Source organism: Mauremys reevesii, linkage group 2, assembly GCF_016161935.1.
Source record: "Mauremys reevesii isolate NIE-2019 linkage group 2, ASM1616193v1, whole genome shotgun sequence".
Taxonomy (NCBI): domain Eukaryota; kingdom Metazoa; phylum Chordata; order Testudines; family Geoemydidae; genus Mauremys; species Mauremys reevesii.
In genome coordinates this window covers 229,039,133-229,058,565 of record NC_052624.1, presented here as the reverse complement: position 1 = coordinate 229,058,565, position 19,433 = coordinate 229,039,133, and the positions used below count along the sequence as shown (strand labels likewise).

Genomic DNA, 19,433 nt, shown 5'->3' with positions numbered 1-19,433 from the left:
CAACCAAGCTTCACAATCATCATTGCTGCGTACAGTATTAAATGGTTTGTTTAAAATTATTTAAAACTTATACTGTATATGTATATAATGTCTTTTGTCTGGCGAAATTTTTTTCCTGGAACCCAACCTCCCCTATTTACATTAATTCTTATGGGGAAATTGGATTCGCTTAACATTGTTTCGCTTAAAGTCACATTTTTCAGGAACATAACTACAACATTAACTGAGGAGTTACTGCACTCGTTATTTCCTCCAAAATATTTATTCATTTACCTCCATAACATGTATTCATTTCCTCCCATCCCTATCATTAAAAAGCTTTTTTAGGCCTTGGTCATCTCTCATTACACTATTGTAGCCAATTTTTCTTTCAGTAGATTACCTTTTACCCTCCAGCCTATTAGAAAAACAGCAGTACAGCCATGCCAGAGGAATAGCCTGCATTGGGCACTGGCTCCTGTGAGTGGTGGCCTGACATGCTGCTGCTTTCACCGTTGTGGTTCCTGGTAGAGCCCTCCAGCTCCGTGGATACTGATTCATATCCACGGATATCTGCATCCGTGATATACGGAGGGCCCTAACCATCATGATCATCTAATCTGACCTCCTGCACATTGTAGCCCACAGAACATCACCCACTCACTCCTGTAATAGAGCCCTAACCTCTGGCCAAGTTACTGAAGTCCTCAAATCATGGTTTAAAGACTTCAAGTTTCCCATCTTTTCATGTGCTGTATATTTATTCCTGCTTACTGTATTTTCCATTCCATGCAGCTGATGAAGTGGCTTATATCCCATGAAAGCTTATGCCCAAATAAATGTGGCACCTTAGAGACTAACAAAAGACTCCGTTGTTTTTAGAGAATTAATGATTTATACTAGTTTAAACCTGCAAGTGATCCATGCCCCATGCTGCAGAGCACGGCTTCTCAATATTTTTCTTTCTGAGGGCCCCCCCACAACGTGCTATAAAAACCTCCACAGCCCAGCTGTGCCACAGCAACTGTTTTTCTGCGTATAAAAGCTAGGGCCAGCATTAAGGGGTAGCAAACAGGGCAATTGCCCTGGGTCCCACACCACAGGGGGCACCACAAAGCTTAGTTGCTCAGTCTTCGGCTTCAGCCCCAGGTGGTGGAGCTCAGTGCCCCCACACTGCAGTCCTGTGTGGCGGGGCTTAGGCTTTCTGCCCTGTGTTCTAGCGAGTCTAATGCTGGCCATGTTTGGTGGACCCCCTGAAACATGCTTGTGGCCCCCCCAGGGGGCCCCGGACCCCTGCTTGAGAACCACTGCTGCAGAGGAAGGCAAAACTCCCTCAGGGTCTCTGCCAATCATAGAATCATAGGAGATTAGGGTTGGAAGAGACTTCAGTAGGTCATCTAGTCCAATCCCCTGCTCAAAGCAGGACCAACCTCAACTAGATCATCCCAGGCAGGGCTTTGTCAAGCCTGACCTTAAAAACCTCTATGGATAGAGATTCCACCACCTTCCTAGGTAACCCATTCCAGTGCTTCACCACCCTCCTAGTGAAATAGTTTTTCCTAATATCCAACCTAGACCTCCCCCACTGCAACTTGACACCATTGCTCCTTGTTCTGTCATCTGCCACCACTGAGAACAGCCCAGCTCCATCCTCTTTGAAAACCCCCTTCAGGTAGTTGAAGACTGCTATCAAATCCCCCATCACTCTTCTGCAGACCAAATAAGACCAGTTCCCTCAGCCTCTCCTCATAAGTCATGTGCCCCAGCCACCTAATCATTTTCATTGCCCTCTGCTGGACTCTCTCCAATTTGTCCACATCCTTTCTGTAGTAGGAGGCCCAAACTGGATGAAATACTCCAGATGTGGCCTCACTAATGCTGAATAGAGGGGAATAATCACTTTCCTCGATCTGCTGGCAATGATCCTACTAATGCAGCCCAATATACTGTTAGCAAGAAGGGCACACTGTTGACTCGTATCCAGCTTCTCATCCTCTGTAATCCCCAGGTCCTTTTCTACAGAACTGCTGCTTAGCCAATCTGCCAATTGCCAGTCTGACCCGTGATAAAATTCCTTCCATACCCCAAATATAGCAATCAGTTTGACCCTGAGCATGTGGGCAAGACTCATCAGGAAAGAATTTTCTGCAGTAACCCAGAGCCCTCCCCATCTAGTGTTCTGTCTCTGGCTACTGGGGATTTTTGCTACTGGCAATCACAGATAGGGCACATGCCATTGTAGGTAGCCCATCATACCATCCCCTCCATAAACTTATCAAGCTCATTCGTGAGGCCAGTTAGGTTTTTTGCCCCACTGCTCCCCTGGGAAGGCTGTTCCAGAACTTCACTCCTTTGATGGTTAGAAATCTTTGCCTAATTTTGAGCCTAGACTTGTGGATGGCCAGTTTATATCCATTTGTTCTTGTGTCCACATTGGCACTTAACTTAAATAACTCCTTTCCCTCCCTGGTTCTTATTCCTTTGATGTGTTTATAGACAGTAATCATATCTCCCCTCAGCCTTCTTTTGGTTAGGCTAAACAAGCCAAGCTCTTTAAGTCATCTCTAATAAGGTAGATTTTCCACTCTTTGGATCATCCTAGTAGCCCTTCTCTGCACTTGTTCCAGTTTGAATTCATCTTTCTTAAACATGGGAGACCAGAATTGCACACAGTATTCCAGATGAAGTCTTACCAGTGCCTTGTATAATTGTACTAACACTTTCCTGTCTCTACTGGAAATACCTCAACAGATGCACCCTAGGACTGCATTATCCTTTTTCATGGCCACATCACATTGACAGCTCATAGTCATCCTGTGATCAACCAATATACCCAAGTATTTCTCCTCCTCTGTCTCTTCAGACTGATAAGTCCCCAGCGTATAGCAAAAATTCTATTGTTATTAGTCCCTAAATGCATGACCTTGCACTGTGCACTATTAAATTTCATCCCATTTCTATTACTCCAGTTTACAAGGTCATCCAGATCTTCTTGAATGATATTCCGGTCCTCCTCCATATTGGCTATACCTCCCAACTTTGTGTCATCCACAAATTTTATTAGCACACTTTGTGCCAAGGTCGGTAGTAAAAATGTTAAATAAGATTGGTCCCAAGACCGATTCCTGAGGAACTCCACTAGTAACCTCCCTCCAGCCTGACAGTTCACCTTTTAGTATGACCCATTGTAGTCTCCCCTTTAACTAGACCCTTATCCACCTTTCAATTCTGATATTAATCCCCATTTCTCCAATTTAACAAATAATTTCCCATGTGGAACTGTATCAAATGCCTCACTGAAATCCAGGTAGATTAGATCTACTGCATTTCCTTTATCTAAAAAAAGTCAGACCATTCTCAAATTATCTTGCAACTAATTTAAGGAGACAGACAGTTTTTTGATATTATAATTACCTAATTCACTATCGCTCTTGAGAAAAATGACTAGTTAATTCATTTTTTGGCTGAACACATGAAATTCCTACAGAGAAATGTTAACATTCTGAAGCATAAGGCTGGCCTACCTGTTTGCGCATCACATCTGTAGCTTGCATAATATAGCGAGGAGGTAGTCCGTGGCTCCGAGCAAGAATTATAGCCTGCTCCAGAGTGACACTCAGAGTGCAGCTGCAGTGAGAGACAGAATTAAGTCAGGTATCTGTTGTCATTACATCTCCTAAACAGTTACTGGTTGCTCAAAGAATATAGATCGGAATCCAAAAACATATATCTAAGTTCTTATATAGACAGAAATGTTCCTTAAAAATCTGCAGAAAGCAACATAAATGTACAATGATACAGCTACATACTAGTGCAGGCAAGAAACACACTCATCCTGGAAGTTACTTAAGAACATAAGAATGGCCCTACTGGGTCAGACCAAAGGTCCATCTAGCCAAGCATCCTGCCCTCTGACAGTGGCCAGCGCCAGGTGTCCCAGAGAGAATAAACAGAACAGGAAATCACAAAACATCCCTCCCTCCTGTTGTTCCTTCTCAGCTTCTGGGCAAACAGAGGCCAGGGACACCTGCCCCTCCTGGCAGCTACAGATAATAGACCTACCCTCCATCCATGAATTTATCTAATTCTTTTTTTTACCCCTGTTATGGGTCTTTCACAAACACACATCCTCTACCACAGGTTGACAGGTTGACTGTGTGTGTTGTGTGAAAATTTTTTTTTTGTTTTTTTTAAATCTGCTTTAATTTTTTTTTTTGACCCTGACCCTAGTTCTTGTGTTATGAGTAGTACAAACATTCATTATCTTTCTACTCTACACCAGTCATTCAATTTATCCATATCAACTCCTAATTTCTCCTCCCCTTATTAATCTCTCCTCTCTCTCTCCATACCTCTGTCTGTTTCATACCCCTTTTTCTTTTTTTTTTTTTCTTTTTTTTCATTCCAATATATCTTTTTTGAGGGGGGTTGACATCACACACAGTATTCAAGCACACATGATGTGGGATGGATATAACATATATATATCTCTGTTTATTTATCTATTGTCCTATTATTTCTTCCTTATTTTCTATTCCCAGCATTCTGTTCCTGATTTTTCTGATCCATTTTTGGACAACTATCCATTTTTCACTATCCACAATGACTTGACTTTCTTCTCTCTTTCTTGACTTAGACTTTTTCATTTTATATTTACATTATTAATTGTACATTTTTATGCCTTCCAATGTGCATTACTACATTACATCTTATATTTTTTCATCTGCCATTTTGTTGCCCCAGTGTCCTTTTTTGTTCTTCGTATCTCTCTGCCTTTCTTCGCAATCTGGGTCTTTCTTATCTTTATTTTCTTTCTTTGTATCATTTGCAAATTTTTTTCATTTTTTTTTCTCTTTTTTTAATATTTAGATGAATTTTGAATAGGACTGGTTCTCTCTCCTGGGGACTTACCCTCTCTTTACCTTTCTACCATTCTGTTACCTAAACTTTTACCAGTTACCCCTCCCTTTTTTTCCTTAACCAGTTCCCAATGCAGCTTGAGAGCCTTTGGCTTTATTGTGGACCTTAGGGAGCTTTCTTTGGGGCTTTACACACTATATCAACCACTGTATCCCCTTGGTCCACATGTCCACCTCCTCCCTGGTTTTTGACCCATAATTCCTGATGATTTCCCTCCAGATTTTCCTCCCATTGAAACCTCCTGATTATGTGTTCAATTATTTATGTTCCAAATATTTTTGTAATATATGTCTATTGTTATTAGTTCTTTATTACAGTTTAGGCAGTTTAGTGTTACATGCTGTGGATTGCTTAATAGCCCTTAATTGCTTCCCTTTTCAGTTGGCTCTTTTTTCTGTCAGGGCCTCACATTAGCTGGTACTAGTCATGATTTACTTGATAGTTTTTAGTCTACAGTTAATTTTCTTGGTTTCAGTTATCTGGTCTCTTTGAACTTCTTCTTGACTTAAGAACTCTGGGTGGTGGTCCCATGGTCTGGTCCACTCCCACAGCTCATCACACCAGAGAAGAATGGCTCAGAACTCCAAAGAATGAAGACCAAAGCATGAAGACCAAAGTTAGTTTTTCATTTATCCACTTGTAGCATCTCCCTGCTGTTTTGCAGGCTCTGTCTCATTGATTTCGCCTTCCTGCTTTTTGTTGTTTTTGCTTCCCTTTTTTTTTACTTTTAAAATTTGGCTTTTTGCTTTTTTTTTCTCTTTTACTTGTATTTTTTTTTTTTTTTTTTTTTTTTCCTTATTTTTTCTTTTCTTTTTTTTAAAGGTATTTTTCATTTTTTCTATTTTCCTTTTTCCTTTACTTTTTTTTTTTTTTGTTTTTTTTTTTGCTCACTGCTTTTTTTTTCTTTCTTTTTTTTTTTTATTTTGGGTTTTTGTTTTTACTCTTACTTTTTTTTTTGTTTTATATATTTTTTTTTTTTTTTGATTATGTTTCCTTTAATTTCTGTTTTTTGCAGCTTGCAGAGATTTCACTTTTGGCACTGTAGCCTTTAATTTTTCTTTAATTAACCTCCTCATTTTTTTTAGTAGTTTGTTCCATTATTAAATATAACAGTATTGTGGATTGGTATAAGCAGTTTTCCTGCCAAATTGATTTATCTTATGGTCACTATGGGTCACTATATTACTCAGACCACACTATTCCTCACCTCTTCCAGCAGGTCTGTGTTTCACTTAGGGTCTAAAGCAGTCAAAACAGGTCCTCTGTGTGTGGTTCTGCAGTCATTGGTGGGAGAGCAGTCATTTAAGGTGTCAATTGAATATCCATTATTATTATATTATTGAGGGTTTTATATTTAGACCCTAATATATTTAATTTCTCTTTTATTTTATTATTCACCATTTTTATTTATTATTATTATTTACTTCTCTCTCATTGATTTCTTTCTATTTCACCATCTCCATTCTGAAACTTGGGGGGACACCACTGATTTATGAATATCTCTGTGGAATTATTTGACCATGGAGATTCTATGGTACAGTTTGATCTATTTATTATTTTTTCATTTGATTTTTTTCTTATTTTTCTGATATGCTTTTTTCATTTTTCTCACTTTTTCTTCTTTCATTTTCTTTCTTCCTTCACTTCTACTGTCCCCCATTGATTACAACCATCCCATTTCTTCTCCGATATGATTATTATTTGTACACATTCCCATCCCTATATTATCAACATCCACCCTTATTATTATTATATTAATTTATTCATATTTATTATATTTAGTCCCACAAACATGTATATATATACATTATTTTATAATTACTACTGGTATGTATTTTTTTATTTGACTGTTTCTTGACTTTTTCTGCCTTTTTTTATTAACTTCTTTAACTCAGTCTTTTTCTTTATTTCACTGTTTCCATCCTCACTACTGCATGTTCCCTATTTTTTTCCATCCCCTCATCCTCCCTACTCCTCAGTCCTTTTCTTTATTTCCTTACTTTTCAGCAGCTCTACCAGGACTGTGTTTTTCCACACTTTTTTACTTTCAGGCCCCCCCTCCTTTCCAAATTTTTTTTTCCTTTTTTGTTTTCTTCATCCAGTCCCTCATTTCCATTTAAGCCCTCCCATTTCCTGTATAGGCTCCTTCCTGTCTCATCATCCCATCATTGCATCCATGCATTGAAACCCTGCCTTTTTGCCTGTGGTCCTGCTTCCCCATCATGCATGCCCTTGCTTCTTCAGAGAATGCTCCTATGGTCCTCCTGAATGCCTAAGCAGAGGGAGCATGCAGGGAGGTCTCTCTATCTACCTGGTCCTATGCTTCCTCTCACTCAGTACCTCTCCTATCTCCTATCCCACCCTATGTCTCCCAGCACTACCATTGCCTCTACCTCACTGCCTCTCCAGATCTGCAACCTTTATCCCAGGAAGGTTCTCCATGCCATCACAAATCCTGCACAGTCACCAACCATGACTCGAATTGGATATCCTGGAGGATTATCTCACAGATCTATATCTCTAATGATATCGAATTGGATATCACTAACTATTACTTCCTTCTATCTTTCTCCCTGCTCCAGGTGTCCTGGGACCTTTTCTGATGTTCCTAACAACATCATCTGGGACCTAACTATGACACTGCTGGATTCCAGACCGGGGATCTGTTCCTTCTGTCTACTCCACAGTCTGTGACTCAACTATCAGTCTGGTCTCCTCTCCCCTCCCATATGTCTCTCCTACTCTAGTCTGGTCTCCCTCTCTGTCAGGTCTCTCCCTCCTCTGGCTCCATGTCACTAATGCTTCTGGTCTACCTATCCCTGGCCTTCTAATCCTTTAGGCTGACCTACACTAGGGCACTGTAAACTGGTTCATGTCTGGTCCCCACAGTATCTGCTTGTGGTGTCAGAGTGCTTCCACTTCACTGGTACTGGTGGCTCTGGGCCTCACCAGGGTAGCCTCTCACTTAAGAGACCCAGGGGTGGGGCCACTGGCCCCAAGCTCCCCCCCATCCCTCCCCTCCTCACTTCCCACTGGGGGCAGGGCAGCTGACATGGCTCCCCCCCAGATCCCCCCCACCAGCCCACCAGCCTCCTCCACACAGATCAGCCTGCACAGAGCTCCCCTGAGCTGACCTGTCCAGCCTCCCCTCCCCACTCTCAGCCAGCAAGGGCTCCAGCAGGGGCTCTGAGCACCCCCCAGCAAGGGCACCTGGTGACAATAAAGCAAGGGGTAGCAGCAAGCCTGGTTCTGTAAGAGAGTTTCTGAAGCAAGCAGCAAATACCTATAGGCTGAGACACGGCAGCATACAGAAGTGGTGAATAAATACTTGCATACTCAAATACACACACAAAAACACTTCAACCTCCCTGGCCACACAATAGCAGATCTTAAGGTGGCCATCCTGCAGCAAAAAAACTTTAGAACCAGACTTCAAAGAGAAACTGCTGAGCTCCAGTTCATCTGCAAATTTGACACCATCAGCTCAGGACTAAACAAAGACTGTGAATGGCTTGCCAATTACAGAACCAGTTTCTCCTCCCTTGGTTTTCACACCTCAACTGCTAGAACAGGGCCTCATCCTCCCTGATTGATCTAACCTCGTTATCTCTAGCTTGCTTCTTGCTTGCTTATATATACCTGCCCCTGGAAATTTCCACTACTTGCATCCGAAGAAGTGGGTATTCACCCACGAAAGCTCATGCTACAAAACGTCTGTTAGTCTATAAGGTGCCACAGGATTCTTTGCTGCTGGTTCCGATAGGGAGATCCACATCTGGTGTCCGGTCAGCTGCGCCATTCCTGGCAGGGAGTGGAGAGCTCTGTGGGGGCAAGCTGGGCTCCCAGAGGGGAGATCTGTACCCGGAATCTAGTCAGCTACCGTGCTCCTGGTGGGGAGCTGAGAGCCCAGGTGGCAGCCCGGATTGGAGTGGGGAGCTAGGGTGGCATCCTGGCTGCGGGGACCCTGGAGGGACAGCAGGGCTCCCCAGGGGGAACCCTGGAGGCAGCCTGAGTCGGGAACGTGGGTGGAAACCCAGCTTGGAGCAGAGACCAGGCAGCAGTCTGGCTGGGGAGCCCGAAGCTGGCTTTCTTGTCACTTTCATGACTCCAGTGGAGCCGTGAAATTGACAAGAATGAGAGCCAATAGCTGTACGTTATGCAGTGTCAACAGGGACACTGTCACCCTAACTACACTGACATAAGCTCTACGCCTCTCATGGATGTAGAGTTATTAGGCTAATGTTGTAGGGCACTTACATCAACAGGAGCAAGGCTGTAATGTACACATTGACTTAATAGACATAAGGTCTACGTAAGCTGCCTTATGTCAACCTAATGCTGTAGTGTAGACCAGGCCCCTCCTGTGTGCAAAACAGACATATTTTTGGACACATTACAATGAGAGGGAACCCTGCACAGGTTACAGCTTTGAGAAATGTAATTGCAAAGGTTAACAATTCTTTTGGCCCAGGTCATTTCTAAACGTGCTTTGATGTTATTTAATCTATGCAGCTTCAGAGAGACTTTTTCACTTCATTCAGGAGAGGAGGACTTGGCCCTTAACTAGCAACTGGAGGCAACACTTCCCAAGTGTTTTTTTCTTTAATTTAAAATTAGCAGCCATGGTGATATCACACTTCACTATTGGCTGTATCTGTACAGTGCTCCTAAAAAAGACTGAGGGACACTACATAGTTTTCATAAATTAAGTTTATCAGCCCTGATCCTCCATTCTGTTCAGTGGAGTTACAATGGCATAGAACTAATGTCAAATGGGGAGATTGAGACCAAAAAGTGTGTGGCCCAGAGCAAGTCACTTCAGTGAGTCAGTGACTCCCAGCTTTGTGCTCATTCTTCCAGACCACATTGCCCAATACTTTTTTGGGAAGATGTAGTGATTAGAGGTGTCTTCAGTTTTGGGCCTAAATTCTGCTCTAGTTCAATCAAATGACAAAAAACCCCATGACTCAAGTGGGAGGAGGATCAAGTCCTTTGCTACCTTATTCAGTTATATCTCCTCATTTGACAAGCATGGGGAGTACATGTCAGAGTGAAAAGTCCTGCCCTGAAATCATTCTGGCAGCAACACCAGACAAAAAACTAGGGACAATCAACTTGGACACACCGGCTGACCTCATCTATTACGGTGAGACAAGGGTGGAAAGATGATTTCTCAGATAGCCAGGACAACAGCCATACAGGGCTTAGCAAATCAAAGTCAACTCCTTGAGCAAAGCCTATGTACTTCTTGGATAATGTAACACATACTGTTTGGCTGCACCACTTAATAGGTAGATAGCTGCAATCTGCACCAAATGAGTTCCTCAGTAATCTTTCAGTGTACCACCAAACAAAGCACATTGCAGTAATCAAATCTCTGCATCCAGCAAAATGCGTATATAAAATGTTTTCTCCTTCATAGACTTTTACAGTGTCTGTTCCCTAATATGTTAAAAAGCTAAAAAAAAGAATCCTCAGACACATAATTACAATTTGTTTTCTATACACCTTTGGTCAAATACTGACCAGAAGATTTTGCATGGCTTGTATTATGCACACTTCCATGGACAATATGTTTCAATCAAATAATCATCCTGCTAAGCAGAAGATCTGTAGGAGGAAAAATGTGTGCACTTAGCTGATGCACTCATCTAAAAAAAAGGTGATAAGTTTTAAATACCACTAAGTACATTTATGGGCTGTAAAAGTTTCAAATTAATAAGCTTAGAAAGGAGATACTGAATTCAATCTTTTTCTTTATTAATAGCTTTTTGTGCACAATTTAGAAACAGTGATTTCCTTCAATAATTAAATCAATTAAATTCCCTAGTTTCTTCTATACACTGACCTCAAAGTTAACATGAAGCAAGAATCTATTGATCTTTGGTGACCTATGTCATGATCTTTGATCTTATATGCTTTGGTTTAATACTGCATAACTATACTTTCTAAGCTCTGTTTCTGTTATGAAGAGCCTAATTGTCACAATGAGTAGCAAATTACTCCACGAGCACTCCTTTCAGTGTAATGAGACTACTCAATGTGGCAGAATCAAATCCCAAGTCATTTGTCTTCACAGAGAAATCGTATAGCTCCAGTGCATACACTCGAGTACAGTACTTCACATGTCTGTTTATTAAATTATCTATTACGTGAGTATCTGTTATGAGCAGAAGGAAAGATACCTGAGGTATTCCACATGTGAGAAACATAATTCAGTCAGAAATTCCCACATTAAGTTCACCTTGAAGAATTAGCTGTGGACAATGATCTGAGATGAAGCTATCCATCATCTGACAAATGCTGAAACAGCAATTCATTACAGAAATTCTGAGAAAACTGAGTGTGAGGGTACAAAACGCCTAAGTGGTCAAGCAGTTAAACCACCAAAGTGAGAAAAGTTAGGCCAAACAGAAAATAGCATCATGAAGAACAATGGTTCAGATTACTAAAGAGATTGGTAACTACTGGCATGTAACCCTGAAATGCACAGAGCCAAACTGAAGAGCTGACTTGCTTCTATATATCTGCAGCAAAAAAGTAATAATAATTCTAAGAGGTACGTTTTCATCACAGCATGGAGAATTAGCAGTGAAAATGACCTTAAATAGAATGGGAATGGTGCTAACTATCAATGTGCCTCTCTGAAAATGTAACCGTGCATCTAAGATTGAAAACTGATGCATACAAATATATTCTTTGGATATATTCATTGCTTCTTTTCAAAAGCACCAAGTCTCGTATTTGTTAAAATCTTTGGAACAATGTCATGACTTCATTTTAACACAGAATTTTATTAAAGTTAAAATTTACGATTGTGCATGATTTAGTTGTATTTGCTCTTGAGACACCAAAATGGCTTTGATGAATGGTTCCCATAAAAATAGAAATGACTTATTCATGTTATTTCTCAGATAATTGATGCATTAGTTCCTTATCAACCAGATAATAATGACTAAGGTTACATTTTAGTCACAGGTATTTTTAGTAAAAATTACGGACAGGTCATGGGCAGTAAACAAAAATTCACGGTCTGTGACCTGTCCATGATTTTTACTAGAAATACTCTTGACTAAAATATGGTGGGGGGGGGCACTGCCCGGGGGCCCCACGGGTACTAGGGGAGGGCAGCCCAGGCGCTGGGGGAAGGGGCGGGCAGCGGCGCATGGCCCAGACCCCCTGCTGGTGCTGGAGGAGGGTCAGGCAGCAGTTCCCGGCCAATGGGAGCTGCGAAGCCAGCACTCTGGGTGCAGGCAGTGCACTGAGCTGCCTGGCCACGCCTCTGCTTAGCAGCTGAGCGAGGGGGATGTTGCCACTTCCAGACAGCCCCCCAAGTGAGCGCCACCCAGAGCCCGCCTCACCCCGTCCTGTGCACCAAACCCCTGCCCTCTCCAACACCCAAATTCTGCTGCCCAAGACTGCCCCAGCAGCGGCCAGTGCGAATGGCACAGGGGCTGCCTGAGCTGCCCTTGAGCCAGGCGCACCGACCGCTGCAAAAGTCATGGAAAGTCACGGAATCAGTGACTTCCATTACAAACTCATAACCTTAATAATGACATAAAGTAACTAACTTATTACATATTACCAGCAATAAAGCTGGATAACTAGATAGTTAAATAGACACATTCTATATGATAGATATTATAAATAAACCATTTAATAACGTTTCACTGAGCTGATTCATTAATAAATCAGTATTTACACTTTGGTACTTTTTCACAATTATTTAAATTTAGTTTTCTGCCAGTCATGGCATATAATTTACATATGAATATTTGTTTTTATTTCAAATAATTGTGTTGTTTTCTGCTTGAATTACATTACACAAAATTTGTTTTGTGTAGTTAATGTTTTATAAGAAGCCGGCCAGCTGCCATGAAATGCTGCATATTCCTAACTGCAAAATGTTGCAAGCAAAATCAGCATGGCAGCCAAGTGCTGCTAAAAAAAACAAAAGAGGAGGGGTGGGAGAAAAAACACAACAAACATCAAAGAAAACTACCCACCAAGGATAGGTTAGAGAGCTAGGTATCTCAGCAACAAAGTTGTCAAGTAAAATAAAATGAACCAAATGCAAAACTAAACAAATGAACCTTGCATGTTGTTCTGAATAAATATGAAAAGCTGTCAGTTCCAGGTGTGAGGGATCTGCTCGGAGAATACGCTCCTTGTGGTCTTGAAAAATTAATACTAGGAACTTATGGCAGGAGTATCCCTGAATATATGGCATAAGGTATTCAGTGGCAAATGCACTATTGCCATATAAGGTCAGAGTCCAGCAAGGTTGAAGGGTTCCCAAGACCATTCAAGCCACACCCTTGGAATTTTACAGGGAGCCAAAGCAGCTATGCAAACCATAAGAACCACCCAGCTCAACGGTTAATAAGCAAGATTTATTTAAGGTTATAAAGCAACTCAGAACCATATATAACCACTGTATGCAACTGGTCCTTCAGCAGAAAAGAGACTAGATAAATCACAAGAAGAAAATGAAAGAAAAAAACTCTTTTTAGAGTTCACCCTAAACCCCACCCTAACATTCTGTCAATGGAAGCAAAAGTCCCAAATCCTCATACCTCAGAGTTTAAATGAACAAAAATCTGTTTCTTTCCTTTCTTCAGGTTAGAGAATCAGAAGCCCCAAATTCCCTTTCCTCAGCATTTAAACAAGACAGACTAACAAATCCCATGCAGGCAGCCTACTTCCCTCAACATAGTTTGGCTTTCCAGGTATACCCGGCCCAGAACATCCTCTTGCTACTCTTTTTATAAGTTCTAGCTGGTTTCCTGCAAAGTTAAGGAAGTTCAATTACTCCTAGCCCCTGCCTATTTCTCCTAGTCTCCCAGAAGAGTCCTACACCAGAATCATGGGTCTTCCTGACAATCCTGGGACCCAGGTGGGTGGTATGCCCAGTCATTATGTCTTCTATATAGCTGAAAAACAACATTGCAAACATCTTGTTGATCAAGCCTCCCTTAACAGAAAAGGTTGCATTACCTTTTCAATCATCAATATTTCCCAGCTCTGGGATTCATTTGTTTTTGGTTGAATGGCATGCTGCTTGTTTCCCATTTCTTACATTTGTATATATAGCCAACATTGCTTTTACAGTGCTCTTACTGAAAAAGATGAAATATTAAAATAACTCAGAAATGGACTATTCAATGACAGGTTATTTAATGTAATTTGTCACCACACAGGAAAAATCAACTGGTGTTTGTGTACAGTACCATCTGAGCTGCCACTCAGCATGTTGTATAGAAACATTACCTGAGTTAAAGGAATCTAAATAATAAAATCCATTCCCAGTTTTCAATTAGGGTTCTGGCTAGCTTATACTCAGAGCTTCATCATTAGTCTAACATCTCTTGAATAGGGATGATGAGATTAAACAAATTGGTGTAATATTTGGCACATCACTTACGGCTGTTGAGGATGTCAAAGTGAATTATATCCCGGTCACACGAATAAAGTATTTCAACAGGATGTACATTTGCTTAGTCTAATTAACTAAAACTCTAAAGCTGCTGCTCAGTGTTCAATTTTATGTCATTATTCTTTTGATAAATTTTGCATAGATACTATATGCTAACCATGCACACATTTGACCGCTTTTTAAAATATAGATATTTTAAGCATTTACTTGTTCTCATAAGACTTAAGTTAACTCTTATCCAGGAACTAATTTGCCAATATACTTATTAAATATGGCAATTAAAATGTTAGCATAAAGTTTTCTTTTTTCTTATCTGAAGTTTTTAAGATAGTTCTTTATAATTCCTAGTGATTGTACATTAATTTGTATTTATTTCTAATAATTATCTAAACAAGTGTACAGTAGACTAGAATCAACCTAAAATAAGAACATTACTTATTAGGGGTATTAAAGTAGAGTGTTGACACTCCTGCCTGTGGTTCTTGCTCCACTGTTATGTGAAGACATTACCAGATCTTTCGTTAGTTTCTAAGTCACACCCTGAAGGGAATGGTCCATGAGAACCGTCCTAGAGCCTAGACATATTTAAATACATTATTCAGGATGATGTAAGCATAAGTAAGCATCACGATTTTTAATTTACATATAGGAAAGTTTAAATATGCTGGCTGCAATCTTGGTTTTAAAAAACTGCCTTTCATCTCATTTGCTCATGCGCTGAAACTTTACTGAGCATGATTTTTTTTTCTTTCGAGGAGAGGATTGGACCAGTGCTTAGTACAGTTATTAGAAATGAAATAAGCAGGTAAGATACTAAACCAACCCTCCATTAACAAAAGAAAAAAAATGTAGTTACATGAAATATGGGGGGAAAAAAGTTGGCCATTCTGTTTGACACTAGTAGTAGGAAAAATTGAGTCATCATTTTAAAGGAATCCTATGAAGAGGTTTTTGAAGAACATGTTATTTCACCCTCCCATTGTTTCTGGTGAGAATACAGCTGTAGCAGGAAAAAGGGGGTAGAAAGCAATGGATATGCTTTGGTTTTAAAAAAATTTCATTAAAATTTGAAAGCAGAAGATAACCTCTAAAAAGAGTTAAAATATTATAATTGGCCTAGTGAAGAATTCTGAGACTCATGTTTGGTCCTTTATGGACTTTGTGGTTAAGTTCAGTTGCCTCAAGTGTTATTATCATCTTGTAAGCAGAGTCAGGTGCTGATCCATTCATGTTTAGCGCAACATCAGTATTAACTTTTTCAAGATATGTCCAATAATCTTGGTGTCTGAACGTCTCTGATTTCATTATGAAAATACAGTAGCTCTCACTGCTTCTTTCTGGAAGCTATTGTGTTTGTTGGTAATGCTACTGCATCATGGAATAATCAAAATCTGCCTTGCCAGGTATTTTCAAACTTCAGCTACCAGCTGAGTTCTTGCTTGCTGAAACAGGAGACATACATTTATAGACAGGAGACCAATCCTGGAGGATGTGTTTTGTAACCCAAGCTACTACTTCCACTCAGGAAGGCCTCAAACCTGATGCCTTTTGGTTTTTTTACTAGTGTATGTTGTTTTTCTTTAAACTGTTTCTTGGAGGGTGGGAGACTGGCTTCATCTTTCAAGAGAACAACTGCTAATTAGACTAGTCTCTGGCAGGGAAGACGACTCTGTTTCTGAAATAGATGAGAAACACATGATCACAAAGAAGATTTCTTACTGAGGAACAAGTTATTTCCTCATAAGAAATGGTCATTATGAGCATTTCATCTAAGAAAGGAAACTCCTTTCTTTCTAAAGCATGAAACAGTTATCACCATGAACTTGATAAATACCCTTGGAGCAAACAAAATGCAGAAGGGAAGGCCCTTGAGTTAAGTTTCAATTGAGGACTGCAAACCAGAGATACATTTCATGATAGAGTTGAATAGGTGTGTATATATAGTCATATTTCAGATCTAAATTGGAAAAAATGCCCTGATTTGTAGCCTTTAAGGTTTCTACCCTGGGACTTCAGTCCTGCATGTGTAGATTTGTTCAGGTTTTTAGTACAAACTTCTTTGGAGTTTGCTAGCTCCTGAAACAATGAACTGAGCCTCCGGGGTCCAACCTTCTGGACTACAGCAATGGCTCCAGGGCCCCTGGACACCATTTCCCAGCCTACGTAGGGTCCAGAGCAGGGATAGAGTAGTCAGGAAACTTCTACAAAAGCCAATAGGGAGTTTCTGATGGAGTGATTTATATAGACAATGTTCGAGCAGCCAGGGCTGGTCAGTCTCTCAGTTGGAGGGAAAAAAACAGCCTTGGAGACAGAAAAAGGGATTCATTTCAGTTTAGCTTTTGGACTGTTTGAGTTTGGAGCTGAGATTGGGGCAGCACAGCTTGGGGTCAACTCCCACTCCTGCACAAAGGGAGACTTTGAGCTATTGTGAGATTTAGAACATGATCATGAAGTGCCAGTCCTGTGGAGACCAGCGATCAGGAGGGCAGAGAAGCAGCCTGGTGCCAGCTACCTACAGCCAGCCAAGATCTCCAAATCCGTGAGTCATGAGAGGACCCTGCCCCACTCAGGGCTGAAGAGCCTGTCAGAGAACCCCTTTCTTTTTGTTTAAGCTGGCCAATATTCACAGCGCTCCAGCACTCATTGCAGGACTTCTCTTCAGTCTATCTGCCTGGAATGGTGCTAGAGAGGGAGCTGAGGGTCTGTTTACAGTGGTGAATGCAGGGAGAGGGAGCTGAGGGTCTGTGTACAGTGGTGAATGCAGGGAGGATTTGTTATATTATTGATATCATAGTGTTTTAGTTAATCTTAATCCTTTTCTTCCTTACAGAATTTGTTTCCTGTCCCTAGTAAAGCCCCCTGTGTTATATTGTTCTTTTGGAGCGTGGCATTTCATTGATTGGAGCTTGTAGTAATGTATTGTGTTGTTTGTGTACTGGGTTATAGTCCTTGTGAATTTCCCCAGGGACAGCACCTTTGTTTCCCAGGCACAGATTGGAGTCACTTTGGGTGAAGGCACCAGGCACCGAAATAAAAAACCCAGGACTCAACCCATGCCAGGGGCAGAGACAAGCCACTCCGATTAACAAGCACCAGGAAGGTTTGAGCCAAGCCTTGGGGAAGGGGCAACATTAAATTCAAAATTATCCTATTTTTTGTGAGAAATGAAACCTGTTGAAGATAATACTGCCCTTTTCTCTAATTTTTAACAGGAACGAGAGCATCCCTCCATACCAGAGATGCTATTTCCAGAAATAAAATTTGTGAACACTCCTCTCTGTTGGAAAAGGGGAGTGAAAATAAATTCAACTAAGAAAAACCAGAACAGGGATCTAGGACTCACTCATCTGTCAACTTTTGCCTTTTTTCAAAGCTATACAAATGCTTTTAGAAGCATCATAGATATCCTATAATTCTACCTCAAATTTAATGCTATTCTGTTAGTGGTTGGAAATTTTGCAGGTAGGCACTAGCTACAGAAGACCACCTTGAATACTGTTTGTATGCCAAGAAGTTGGACTTGTCAGGAAACAAAGAATAGAATTTTTAAAGGTTTGAATTGTCCTGTGCTTCTTGTCTGCTCAAGCTTAATAATGGTGTCAGGATAGTTCAAGAACAAACTTGACCACCATATACATTAGTCTGAACAGCATCTTCTTCAAATGAGTAGGAAAGAGTTTCATTTTTAAGTCCCTGGCAGATCAAATCAAGCTGTTATCCATTGGGAAACTGCAATCTAATTTATTTCATGTTGTAGAAGAATTCAGATTGTTCAATTTAATTTTTTTTCATCTCAAAATCAAAAGAACTTATACACAAGTTGATTCTAGATAGTTTGAAGGGGTCTATTGGATTTTTTTATACTGGTGTTTTCTGTAAGAAAGATTCAGATTCCTCCAAAGCCCTGAGTACTAGAGAAGAAATACTGTAGGAAACATGAGAGTTTGGTTCTGCAGATTGAAGTGAGGGAACTATATATCAACCCAGGCAGTTAAACATCTACATAATGCATAAAGGTGAAGGGAGCGAAGGGGAAAACACTGCGCTGGAGTCCTGTTTGGAACCATCCCACTCAGTCTGTTTTCATGCATTTCTCTGCACTTTTGAAATTATGTGCTAATCCAGAATGATGTTTCAACAGATGAAACATGAAAGAGAACTGCATATGACTAACATCATTCCTGATATGCATGTTAAAAGCGAAAAAAGCAAAAATGTGTAGAGTATAGAAAGGGAATATAAATAATAATAAATAACAAAAATAAATAAATATAGAAGGGGAATATAAATTAGAATTGTTATGGATTACTTGTTGGTTTTCAATGTGTTGTTTGTGCTATCTTTTAGGACAAGTTCCCACATCTCTATCTGCCTTTGAACTGTAACAACCACAGTATTAAACATTCTATTATCCTAAATATTTATATTATGAAGAAAAAAAAGTTTATTTCTGTCTCAGTGGATAATGAATCATAAAAATATATTAAAAATAAATGGAGATGGGGATAGTAAAATTGAAGGGGAAAACAGCAAATATTTAACAAAGAGAGAGCAGGAGTGAAATCAAAGTTTAGTTGACTACTCTTTGAAAGGACTGAGACACACAGGGACTAATTCTGCAATGCATGCACATGCTGGCATGTACTTACTCATGCAAGTAGTCCTGTTGAAGTCAACAGGATTACTTACAAGATCAAGTAGTTCAGCATGAGTAAGAGTTGAAGAACTGGGCCCCAAGAAAAGATCTTTGCAGCACAGTTTCATTGATTTCAGAAGTAAATTTCTCTAGTCAAACTTCTAAGAGAAAATTAATGTATAAAGGAGAATTGAGATGAGAACAACAAAAATATAGTTACAGTGGAGCTCTGCGTTGCTGTTTGGGAGAGCTGGGTTTGTTACCCATGAAAGGTGTGTTGCTCCCTGGACCTTCATGAGCTGGGCAGGCTTCAGGAGCGCAATCAACCTTTGGCAGAACCTGTCTCATCACTCAGCAGAAGATCTGCTAGCCTAAACCCTGTGGCTTAAAGGAGCAGCAATTAGATGCTTTAAAGAAGGAAATCAAATACAGAAAAAATAATAAAGAACAGAGGTATCTCCA

The 19,433-nt window shown here is 40.4% G+C and overlaps 1 protein-coding gene across 2 annotated transcripts in view; it reads right to left on the bottom strand.

Annotated features, from left to right (window-relative positions):
* PREX2 (phosphatidylinositol-3,4,5-trisphosphate dependent Rac exchange factor 2) overlaps positions 1-19,433 on the bottom strand; it is a 290,193-nt gene that overhangs the window by 17,149 nt on the left and 253,611 nt on the right. For both annotated transcript variants that reach the window (XM_039522700.1, XM_039522701.1), the window contains one exon: positions 3,504-3,606. In XM_039522700.1, the coding sequence (XP_039378634.1) occupies positions 3,504-3,606 (103 nt within the window). The remainder of the gene's footprint in view (positions 1-3,503; positions 3,607-19,433) is intronic.